This window comes from Chiloscyllium punctatum, chromosome 14 (genome assembly GCF_047496795.1).
Source record: "Chiloscyllium punctatum isolate Juve2018m chromosome 14, sChiPun1.3, whole genome shotgun sequence".
In the NCBI taxonomy this organism is placed as follows: domain Eukaryota; kingdom Metazoa; phylum Chordata; class Chondrichthyes; order Orectolobiformes; family Hemiscylliidae; genus Chiloscyllium; species Chiloscyllium punctatum.
This window is the reverse complement of record NC_092752.1, coordinates 28423375-28436600: the sequence shown is the minus strand read 5'-3', so window position 1 is coordinate 28436600 and position 13226 is coordinate 28423375. Positions and strand designations below refer to the sequence as shown.

Below are 13226 nucleotides of genomic sequence, written 5' to 3'. Positions count from 1 at the left end.
CCTTAACCTAACACTACGGGCAATTTAGCATGGCCAATTCACCTGACCTGCACATTTTTGGAGTGTGGGAGGAAACCGGAGCACCCGGAGGAAACCCACGCAGACACTGGGAGAATGTGCAAACTCCACACAGAGAGTCGCCTGAGGCGGGAATTGAACCCGGGTCTCTGGCGCTGTGAGGCAGCAGTGCTAACTGCTGTGCCACCGTGCCGTCCACTAATTATTTGGAAACTTCTTGTTTCTTCTCTCACAAAAAGTTATATAGTTATCAATTTCCACCCATTCTGCTAACTGCTGTTTTTCTGAATGCTTATAGTCTTCCCTGCTATTTGCAAATTTCATTTTTGTGTCATCAGCTTCTGGGATGTTGTCCCATAAAGCCAAATCTAAATCACCTATATACAGGGTCCGTGCTGTTGTTTATGTCTGGGTTTCTATTTCAATACGCGTTGAATTATTTCATATTTGCATCGTTATTTTGACATATTACCAGAAATGCATTCATTAATTCTCATGGGTACCAAAGCCTATTGGCACTTGTCAGATTTTTCTGACATGTATTACCTACAAATAACAAGGAGCCCCTGTCTACTAATATCTTAAATAGACCCAATACTTAACCTTGGTGTACAGCTCTGAGCAGCTTTGTAAAATCTGAATAGGGTCTATTAACCATAAGCGTTTTGCTTCCTGTTTATCAAGCAATTCAATCTCCAAACTGTTACATTTCTTACTGCACCATCCATCTGACTTTTAAAGTATTTAATGTGTTTTATAAGAGGCTACTTAGTAAAAAAAAAGTAATAAGAAAGCAGGAATTCCTTAAGATCTTGTCAATTTAAATTAAGAAGCTCCCTCGAGTTGGTTCACAGACCCTCCATTCACAGCTAAGGAATCAGAAGAGAAGCAGAGGTGCCCACTAGCTGACACTGTCACCAATGGCAATAGTGGGCTTATTACTGATTGAGATATCATCCCATTACTTTTCTGCATATTGAGTGGAGGTAGAGAATAAAATCTCCTTTGATCTATTTGATCCGTACATTCTGAACATCAATGCGAAGATCACACTCCCTGACAGTACAGGATATTGAGAACATTGGCATAGACCCACGAACAAACTCTGCAACTAGCATCTTGATTTTTGTGGTCAGATGTGTATTTCTACTTAATATTTTCAATGTTACCATTTCTGAGTCTGGCACACCTGCATGTCATATTCTAGCTGTATGCACTGGGCCTAGTGGTAACCTAGATTACTCCCAGGTCATAACCCCTTCCAGTCATTCACTTCCTTGCTCCAACTCAATTATTCACTTCCTTCCACATGAACTCTCAATTCTACCTTTGATCTCAACTGGATGTTGCATTAGTTCTGAATGCCTTTATCCAATCTTACCTTCAACGAGGTGAACATCATCTTCCTTGAAGGTAAGCTTTCAACTCATCGTGACACAATATTGTGTAGATAGTGTATAAATCAGTTCAAAGTTTAAGCTAATTAACGCAATGAATTGATGTGAAAAGCTTAACTTGATCTTAAAAGACAGCTATTTTAGTTGTAAACTACTCTTTAAAAAGAAGACGGGACCTGTGTGAAAATCAAATTCTGCTACTTATGAAAGAATAGAAGTACATGTATCAATTCAACTTCAGCTTAAGGATAAAGCTAAATGAACATTACCTATATTATAAAATGTACCCTTTCAATATTTCTCTTAAATCTAATAGGTTTGGCAGTGGATTCGACACGGTGTAAAGTTAGAGGATGACAACAGAGCTGTCACCAGAAACCTTGTACAAATGCTTGTAAAGGAATTAGGAACAGACCTACAGGAGGTTTTGGACTGCTACACTGACAGGTAAGAAATGCAGAAGAAACTGTTAATTATCAAATGTAGGCTAAAGGTTTCAATTTTCATTAAAAAAATCTAAATGGCAAGTTCCCCAAGTTATCTCCTGGAATAGGTCCTGATGAGAGGGGAGATGCTTCCCAGGGAGAAAAAAGTGACCAAGTAGGAACATGAGTAAGCTTTTCAGCCTGCCTCATCATTGAAGCCAATCAAGGCTGATCAGACATTTCAATGTCTTTTATCCACAAACCTGTATGTTATTGGTAATCAACCTCTTATCAATGGAGCAGAAGAATCAACATTTTTGGCATGAATCCTTCATCAGGAATGATGGAGGGCTTATGCCCAAAATGTCAATTCTCCTGCTCCTTGGATGCAATCTGACCTGCTGTACTTTTCCAGCAATACATTCTCAACTCTGATCTCCAGCACTTGCAGTCCTCACTTTCTTCTAACCTCTTATCTATGTCTACCTTAAGCATACTCAAAGGCTGAGCTCCAACAGTCCCCTGTGGTGGACAATTCCAAAGGCTCATGACCTGAATAAAACAAATCCTTACCTTGAATCTAAGTTGCATCCTCTTATTTTAACATTGTGCCCTCTGGTTCTTGACTTGCCAATGAGGGGAAACATCTTTCCTGCATTACCCTATCACTTTAAATATTTGGTAAGTTTCAATAAGATCACCTCTCATTCTTCAAAATTTCAAGAATACAGGCACTGATTGCCTGCTTTCTCTTCATTGAGCCGATCCGCCATCCCAGGAACAAGTCTAATGAACCTTCTCTGCACGTTTTCTATGATCATAGTATCATCCCTAAGAGGAGACAAATGCTGTACATAATACTCTCAGCATGGTCTAATCAAGCTTCTATACAATTGAAGCAAGACTGCATTTCTTCTATACTCAAACCTTAACTCTTTCCCCCCCCCCAAAATAGCTGACTATACAGGGATCTCAAATGAGTCATTTTATTTAGGAACTATTGTGGAATGACCACAAGGGTAAAATAGTTGTAAATCTGATAGTATGAAGACATTATTGTAAATTAATTTTTCTTACAGCCCACACAAATTAACATAAGGATATAAAACGGAGAGGAGTGAGGAATTCAGCAACTTGAATCTGCTTCATTTGATACAATCATAGTCGACCTGAACTTCATTTGCCTGTCCTCTCCCAATAATCCTTCACCCCATTACTAATTAAAAATCTGTCTATCTCCTCCTTAAATGTACTCAATGTTCCAGCATCTACTGGATTCCACAGACTGACAACCATTGAAAAATATTTTTTCATCTGTTTTTAAACCCCTTATCCAAAAACTATGACCTCTTGTTCTAGATTGTTTCACTTGAGGAAATATCTACTTTGTCACTCCCATTGAGCATCTCAGATAACTTAATTAGATCTATTCTCATTCTTCTAAACTCCAGAGTATCTCTGGAATCAACCTCCTCTGAACTGCCTCCAATGTAACTACACCTTCCTCAAGTAAGGACACCAAAATTATATGAAATACTGTAGGTGCAGTCTCACTAATACCTTGAACAGCTGCAGGAGTATTTTCCTTATTTTTTCGCTTCTTTTCCCTTTCACAATAAATGTCAAAATTCCATTTGCCTTATTACCTGCTATAGCTGTATACCCCATTAAACCTGAAAATTTGGCCCATATTCATTTGTAAAATTATTATTTCTTCATTGCAATTTACTTGCCCATCTAGTAACATATCATTTACAAAGTTGGCTGAAGTACTTTCTACTTTCAAGTCATTAATATAGATGGTAAATAATTGGGGCCTTGTCGTATTCCACTAGTTACATCTTGCCAAGCAGAAAAAGAGCTAATATCCTGATTCGCTTCTTTCTGTTGGTTAGACAATCCTCAGTGCATGCTAATAAATTATCCCTAACCCCATGTGATCTTACCTTGGGTGTTAATCTCTCATGTGAGCCCTTATCAAATGCCTTCTGGAAGTCCAGATACACCCACCATCTACAGGATGCCCATTACCCATGTTGCTTGTTACATCTTCAACCCTAGCAAACTTGTCAAACATAATTTACCTTTCATAAAACCATGCTGACCCTGATGGGTCATACTTTTACTTTCCCAATGTTCTGTTATTATGGATTTTAACAATTTCCCAACGTCACTTGTGAAACTAACTGGTCTGTAGTTTCCTACTTTCCACTTCCCTCCCTTTTGAATAAGGACATTATATTCGAGCTTTCCCAATTCACTGGAACCTTCCCTGTATCCATGGAATTTTGGATTATTGTAACCAATGGATCCAGTTTCTCTGCTGCTACTTCCTTTAAGATCCTAGGACATAAGGCATCAAGCCTCACTGATCGATTACCTTCAATTCCAATAGTTTACTGGGTGCTCCATGATGATGCTTGTTCTAAGTTTGTTCTTTTCTATACCTCTGTATTGCTTACCATTGAGATTGTACACATCCTCGACCATGAAAACTGAAGCAAAGTACTGATTTAGAGATTGTCATTTCTGTGTTCCCTGTTGATAAATTCCCAGTCTCATCCTCCAAATGACATGCACTTTAGCTAAAGTCCATCCTTATGTATGCTTTTAGAAGGTTTTATCAGTTTCTATAACTTTGCATTAGTTTTTCTCCCCCACAATCTGCCTTTGCTCTTTTTGTTATTAACGTTCTTTAAGTTTCCCAATCTTCCATTCACTTTTGCAATATGGTATCCCCTAGTTTTTATTATCTTTAACTTACTTGCTTAACCGTAGGACTTCTCCCTCTTTACAATCTTTCATCCTTGCTGGAATATATGAAGGGCTGATGCCCGAAACGTCGATTCTCCTGTTCCTTGGATGCTGCCTGACCTGCTGCGCTTTTCCAGCAACACATTTTCAGCTCTGATCTCCAGCATCTGCAGTCCTCACTTTCTCCTGGAATATATTTTAGTTGGGAGCAAACACGTATCTCCTTAAACATCTGCCAGCACTCATCAACTGTCCAATTCAGTCTTGCTACAACCACCTCTGGCCAGATCTGTCCCCATCTCTATGAAATTACCTTTGTTTAACTCCAGAATGCTACTTAGGGGTTCTGGTTTCTCATCCTACAGCTGTATTTGAAATTCTAGTATGATAAAGGATTCTGTAGGGAAGAATAATTGTATGATGAGAACATTCAATAATATTTCATTATACAATAGCAAATCCAGAAATGGCCTGCTTCTTGGTTGGTTCCACGATTTATTGCTTCAATAAAGGATCTTTAATGCATTTACCAAACTCCCTTGAGCCTACCCCTGCCAATTTGATTAATCCAATCTATAGGTTTATGAAAATCACCAATGAGGACAACTATTACTTGTTTTTAAAAATAACCTCCTAGTATTTCCTGGTTTATACTGTATCCCACTGTGGAACTACTGGTTGGAGACCTATAGATTACTCCCATCAGGGACTTGGTTTCCTTGCTATTTATTTCTACCCAGAGGAATTCTAAGTCTTGATCTCTTGATACAATTTCTCACTTCAGCACTGATCTCCTCCTTTACTGAAAGCCCCACCCTCTTTTCCTTTCAGCTTATCCTTCCAAACCACTTAGTACCCTTGATCATTCCGTTCCCAAATTTGGTCTCTCTACAATCTCATCTCAGGAATTGCTGCCAAACCATACCCATTGCACTGTTAATTTATCATGTACAGAATGCTTTATGCATTCAGATACAAAAACGTTTTAAATTAGTTCTTCTATCAAATTTCCCCATTTGTGCAAGATTCCTTGGTACAGAATGACACTTACTTTGTTCATTCCTCTTTTCTGCTAACACTCAGACTCACTGACCTACAGCTCCTTCTTCTAACTGATTTGCTAAGTTTCCATGCAAGTGAACCCTTCTGCTCCCAATTTAGTTAAATCTCTATAGCCCAGGGCTCTGGTCCCAGTCCATCCTATCAGAACAGCTTCCTCCTTCTCCAGCTCTGGTGCCAGTGTCCCATTTCTACCACACTAATCTTTGAGCAAAATGACTCTTTAATCTTGAAACCCCATACCAACTTGCTTGTGATTGAAGTGGTAATCCAGAAATGATTTCTGGTTCTGTTTTTTAGTTCAGTTTCTAGCTGCTCATATTCCCTCAACAAAACCTCTTTCTTCATTCTACCTGTATCGCTGGAGCCATATGGACCATCACACTCCAAGTCTCTTTGAGTGAGATGAGATATCCTGAACCCTGACACCAGACAAGGCAATCCTTCAGGACTTCTAATCCTTGCCACAGAGAACAATGTGTATTCTCTGTAGTCGTCCACATGGACTAAGAATCTCAAATGTGTTGGGATGACAAGGGCTGAGGCTTCCACAACACTTACCACTTCAATCCCTCTACCTGCTTCACTCACAGTCACACTATCCAGTCACTGACCACTGATTGAATTTGAGGCTGTTAATCGAAGGGGTTGACTGCCTCCTGAAAGACTGCACCCAGGCAACATTTTCCCTTCCTGATGTATCACAGTGTTTGAAGCTCAGACTCCAGCTCATCAACTCTGAGCCAGGATTACTTAAGCAACCAACACTTGCTCATAGTGACATCTATAGCTACAATGCACCACACCATCTCACCTAACTCCCACATGTAGCTGCATCACGTTGTTTGGGCCTGCATCTCTTTTTATTTATTTAGTTCTTAGTTTGTCTTTTAAAAAATATCCTAATTTTTTTTAGTTTTTACATCTATAAAATATTTCTCCTATTTACCTTTAATCTGAAGGCAATATATAATTGTCAAGTTAGCAGCTAGAGAACTTTGGAAACATCACATTTTTGCAAAGACTTTTCACAATTCTGCACAACTTGGTTCTTTTGAACAGCAAACAACCAAGCATTCATAATCCTAAAAATGCATAGTTAGTTAATAACAGCACAAAGCACCTTCAAACTGGTGTGTAAAACAGTGCCTTTACACTTAAAGCAATGGCAGGAATAACCAAATTGACCTGCCTCTTGCAGTTAAAATAAGAAATTATTATTAAATTATTTTTGCACTGGAAAATTCAACTATCACCATGTTAGCCTTGGCACTATAATGGTCAGCAATAAGTAGCTAGAGTGTAAGTAAATCCACATGAAGCAAGGAACAGTTGCGATAGACAACCTTCTCCTCCATGCTTTGCGTCGGATTTACTTTGGAGTGCACATTGTGCATACATTTACGTGATACACTTCTCAAATACATAAATAGAAAATAATTTAACAAAATAAAATGCTTGTTCATGATCAATTCTCAATTCTGAATGAAAGTTAATTTTTAGATTACAGCATACTAATGACCTCACCAGCATAGATCAGAGGGTTGCACTCTTACTTGAATCAGGCTGTGGATTCAAATCCCATTGCTGACCCAACATAATCAAAATGGGTCCTGCAATTCAGGATGAGACTGCTGCTTTGTTAGTGCTGCGGTTCAGAGTCAGTGATTAGGTGAACCCAACCAGAATCTCAGTTAAAACCCAAGAGAGAACATCTTTGTTCTCATTGCACTGGGGAAAAATCCTTAATGGCATACATACACATTACGCTTTTAAGTAAAACATGGATATTATTCATTCTATTTGGGCAAGCAAACACTAAAGCAATGAGCTAGAATGGATGTGAATTCTTGGTTCTTGTACCTCAGGTTGCCCTACAAGAGTTGGCTTCAACATGTATATGCAACCTATAGAATAAATTTAACTAAAGAGGAAGTAATTATACTACTTAGAACTGCTAATTTACAACTTATTTTTCAACTGGATGAATATACTCTAGAACAATTAGCATAATTATTTATTAAGTAATCATTTTTGTCTTCTTTCCCCAGCTGCAAATGGCGACTTACTGTTGCTTCTGAGATGTTCCTTGAAATTGTGCAAAAACGAGATTTCCCAGACTTCCTCACTACATACTTGAACTTGGAACACACATTTTTAAGTGCAAAACATTAATTCCATAGAATCTGTACTCAACAATAAGAGTTATTCCAGCAAAGTTTGTGTACACAAAAGGAAGTGGTAACAAATGGAAAACTTTACGAAGGACTTCAAATAAATTTTTCAAAAATCTCAGGATAAGCACTTATTACATCTTAGTATTCCTAGAAAAAGCCTTGTGTAAACATTGACAAGCTCACATACTGAAACTCTGACCAGTGCTCATTTACCACTGCAGCAGGATTTAACCAAGCAGTGCACTACCAAATCCTTTGCAATCCATTACTTTTGAAGCTTTAAAAATAATGACAAGGTATTTTGCTACCTCGTTGTCTTTCACTGACAAGTGAATAATCACATTTGTACCCACTGGCAAGAACTCCACATAAATTCTGTAAAGCATAAAGACACACCTATTCTATTTGAAGGTGGAGCTACAAGTGATGCAGAATTTTGGGGGAACACAAGTCAGGATACAATAGTTAGCTGTGGAGTACACTTCCTTCCAGGCATGTCAAAGACAACCCCCTGAAAAACAGTTTCTAAAATAAGAAATATTAAAATTGTTTAGGGCACTGCATTGTGAATAAACAAATTAATTTAGATTGCACCAAGAACTAATTCTACATTCAGGTAGATTTATCTGAATACCAGAATAGATGAAATATAGTTAAACTGATTACATTACCACAGATACCTGCTGAATTACTTGCAATTTGACTAGCTGTAGACATTCCTCATGTGGGTTCAAAAAGTCAACACAAGAAAGAGAAACAAGAATTAGGGCATACAAGTCTTCAAAACTGCTACCATTCAACTTGTACATGAACTCCTTTTTCATTCTCTAGCCCAATATTTTTTGACTCACTATGCACTGAAATTTTTTTTAAAATCAATCTTGAGTATGTTCATCAACTAAATATTTGCAGCCCTTCTGGCATACAGAATTCTAAAGATTCATATTTGAGTGAAGACATTCCTGATCTCTGTTGTAAATGACTGATCCCAAACCCTGATAATGTGAAATCTAGTCCTCTATTCTCTCGGGGAGACTGCTGGTCAGCATCCATGTTGCAAAGCCCTTTCAAAAATTTCATCTCATTTCAGTGAGGTTACCTCCTATCCTTCCAAACTCCAGAGAATGTAGGCTCGTTCTACCCAAAAGAAGAAACACGATGGGTCAACACCTCAGCGGCCAGGTTTTGAATCCAGAGCAGAGCAATGAACAGAATATAAAAAACACTTTTTTTAAAAAACAGCACTTACATTTTATTTTGCTATTTAAACAGATTTCCAATATCTGTAACATTTTGCTTTTGTTTTCAAATATTCGCTGTTCTAAAGAGAAATCAACAGGAGGGTTTAATATTTGTTGAAACACTGACTCTTGGTGCAGTGACTGCTGAAATTTATTGCAAACTGAATTGCTGTAACACAAACAAAGAGGAATCACTGGGAAAACTCTGAGGAAGGGTCAGTTAACCTGAAATGTTATCAGATGCTGCCAGATCTACTGAGTTTTTCCAGTCATCTGTTTTTGTTTGATTTACAGCATCTGCGGTTCTTTTGGTTTTTATTGGCTTTGACATGACCAGTCTATTCTGTATTTTGTATTGATAGAAAGTTGCTGGGAAACTCATTATGTCACCATAGGACTAACCAGACCATAGGGCTGCTCTCATCAGAGAGAGGCAACTAGTGGTTATTTAGCGGGAGGGCCACTATACCTCAGGCGAGGAGAGGTTGAAAAGGAGAGTCCTTAATAGTGGCCTCGGCCAGTGATAGGAATTGAATCCATGCTGTTGGCACCATACTACTTCGCAAACCAACTGTCCAGCCAACTGAGCTAAACTGATCCCTGTTAGAAAACTAATTAGACAGCCAATAGCAATACTGAAGCAATGGAAAGGAAGTTGTTTCAAACATGACTAGCAGGATCAGGATATTGAGTGCTAACAAACTCCTGTACATTTAAGAATAAAAATAGAAAATGCACAGATCCAACAGCATATAAAAAGGGAAAACAGATAACCTTTTGAATGTAAACTCATGATTCAAGGCATAGATCATGGCTTTGTCCAGGTCTTGTGAATGAGTACTACTGTTTAACCATGCTAAAACATTCACTGAATCTCTTTGCACAAGATGGCAAAGTCAAACTCTTTGTACTGAAGATACAACTCTTGAAAATTAGTTAAATGCCTACTTTTCAAGAAAAATATTCAATCTAAAAATGTCACCAGTTAATATTACTTAAAAGTGTTAAAAGAAACTTGTTCCATTCAAATCCTGTGCCAACATCAGACTAACATTTGCATTTTACAAAGATTACTCTTTCACTACTGTGCACAAGTTAATGTGGATGGTATTTAGTGCAATGTCCTTGTCTGATTCTCAAGGAAAAAGATAATCTACCAACAAAATAAGAGTGGGGACAAACACAATACTGGAGAAACTTTGCAGGTCTGGCAGCCAATAATGTTTTGATTCTAGTATGATCCTTCTTCAGAACTGAAAGCTGTTGGCATTTTTATTGTATAGGTTTTGAGAGCTGGAAAAGTAGGATGGCACTCCAACAAAATGGATGCTAATTAAGATGTGAAAGGGAGACATTTGGTATTCTCTATTAAGAGCAAAATAAACAAAATATAAACAAGGCTTTGTGTGCAAGCCTACTGGAAATTGCAGCAAGCCCAAGACAGAAATGTTAGCATTAATACAAGTTGGTTTATTGAAACAAGAACTAGGAAGTCAGGGTCATACATATGGACCTAAGTTATTTTTCAGAGAGGTCAACCCTGACACGGCTGAGACTAAACAGGGTTGGTCTCAGCAATGGAAAGGAGACTGCACGGAGAGCAGTAGACCAGATTAAAACACAAGGTGGTTATGGTTGGGGCGTTGGACAGTGAAGAGGGTTCAACGGTACCAGCACCTCCACTGTAGGAATGACACTACCCTCCCAGTTGTTTGTCATTTCAAAAAAATGACCTTGCTCTCATGCTAATATTTCTGCCCTTGGTTTGATGCAATGTTCCAATGAAGCACAACACAAAGAAAAACACCTAATTTTCCATTTAAACATTACTTTACAGCCTAAATCTTGAATCCATAACTTCAGAAACTGCCCACTTATATCTGATCACCATATAATTTTTAAATAGTTCATACCCCTACAGCCTTGTTTCTGCCCCTTACTTTTCTCATCATAGAGAGAACCTAATGAAGCTACTTTACATCTCTTTCACCATTAACACTTTTTTTTTGCACAGGGTCTCTACAAAATCTACCTCTTGCTTCTCCTCCACCTCTGTCAATAACAAATTATGAAAAATAATTCCAACACTTTTCAGTTCCAAGTCAACCTGGACTTGAAATGTTAATTGTTTCTCTCTTCATAGATGCTGCCAGACCTGTTGAGTTTCCCCAATAGCTTGTATCAGATTTCCAGGGCCTGTAGTATTTTGCTTTATTCACAGGGGGATGGTATTACTATAATCAAGAATAAATGTCAAATTATTTAAAATTTATTACACTATCACATCATAGACTTTGCATATATAGAAAAAAAACTTTACAAAGTGGCTTTTGTGGAGAGGATGATAGTTGATAATCTGCTTATCCTCAACTTCTCTCCTTTCTCCCCATAACCCTGGATTCCTTGATAAATAATGTCTATCTCAGCAGCCCACTACAGTAAAGAACATTGCAGTTTCACTACCCTCAGGAGAAATTCCTCCACATCTGCTTTAAACACGCAATCCCTTATTCTGAGATTATGATCTTTTGTTAAAACTCAAATACATTACTAAATATAATTGGTAGGTTTAAGCAGGCAAAGAGTTAAAAGATAATGATTCTGCTGTTCTCATTGATTGGTCTTCTAGACCCACCCATTATTTATCACATTACCACTACTTTTTCTCGGTTAATCTCTCCTGCCTTCCATCCAATCGCAGGCTCTCTTTTGGCTTTTCCAATTCCACTTGCTCAAACTGCTATATTCCAGTTGTAAAGGTAACCAAACTGAAATGATAACTTCTCTCTCTTCCCTTCATCACAAACGTGATCATCCTCCTTCTCTTCTCACTCTTCCCCCCCCCCCCCCCCCACCCATCCCACCTGCCCGCCCCGCCCCCTCACTCTCCACTTATTTAAAACCTTTTGCACTAACATTTTCCGATCTGGAAAGGCTGAAATGGTAACTTTCTCATCACAAATGCTGCCTGCAATGAGGATACTCCACGGTTTATTTGATTTTGCACAGGCATGATATTTTGTTCTGTATATTTTTAGTGAATAATGCATTAAGTTAACATTTCTGGTAATTATTATTTCCTATATAATTAAATCTTGAGGTAAAACTTCAAACTGGACAGAGAAATGTTCTGGCTCATATAATTCATCAGTGGAATAACAGTTAATCTAAAGATGAGATTCCAATTACAGAAAGCCAATATCAAATATTCAGCTTGTATTTATGTATCTTTACAAATTCAGCTTTATTATTATTATCACTAATATAGTTTAGTTAAAATAATCTAAAATATAGCTTACTGTATCTTCAAAGGCAGTCATAACATTTCTGCATAATCAAAATTTATACCAAGTACTTTTTAATATAATTTCTAGACAATGTTTCCCCTTTCCCATTAATCAAACGCTGTTGCAAATCCTAGGGCAAACTTTGTGGGTTTAGGAGGGACTGAAAAACCCTGGAACTAGTTTTCTTGTAAAACTGTCAAAAAGCATTTAAGAAACATTGTGTCTACTGCAGTCATCAGACACCTCTCCAATTTCACCGTATTTTATTCTTGGCAGCTTGAAATTGCTAAATGAGGTGTGTCCTGGATATTGTACTCTTGGCAGCTGGAATGAGACTCACCAAGCTGGTGAGCGCTAAAAAAATGCATTGTACTCTGATCTTACAGCATACAATATAGCTTCTTTTTAAACGTTTAACAGAAACACTAAAATGCAAAGAATTTAGATAGTATAGTTTCTTGAATAACTAGAGACAGGAAGAATTGCCTTGTCAAAGCAAAAATTAAATGTTTTCTACCAGGCCAGAGCTCGATTTGTTTCCTCACCTAAGATTAACGTGGCTTTGGGTCTTCCTGGTAAGACATATGCCAGTTCAGCGGGCTAATCTGAACCTATAGTGAGTGGATAATGAGAGGAACCTATAATTTCTGCTTTTACCCTATCAATTACAGCTGCAGTGACGAAACAGATCACTTATAATACTTCTACATGCTTGTTATTTGATCCATTCTCTATGTGTGGAAATAGGCACACCCACATTTTCCAAAGAAAACAAAGCCTTCTAACATAAAGGATTCCCACTTGCAACACAGTGAATGCAGTTAAATGCACAGAGTATGGATTCTAACATTGAGACTTATGACAAACA

At 37.8% G+C, this 13226-nt stretch overlaps 1 protein-coding gene across 1 annotated transcript in view; it reads left to right on the top strand.

The window, feature by feature from the left end:
- The window catches only part of ugl (ureidoglycolate lyase), a 77075-nt gene extending 69127 nt beyond the window's left edge, over positions 1-7948 (top strand). Inside the window, exons 15-16 of the mRNA XM_072584092.1 lie at positions 1732-1862; positions 7705-7948. Coding sequence (XP_072440193.1) covers positions 1732-1862; positions 7705-7828 — 255 coding nt within the window. The 3' untranslated portion in view covers positions 7829-7948. The remainder of the gene's footprint in view (positions 1-1731; positions 1863-7704) is intronic.
- Positions 7949-13226: the final 5278 nt, after the last annotated feature.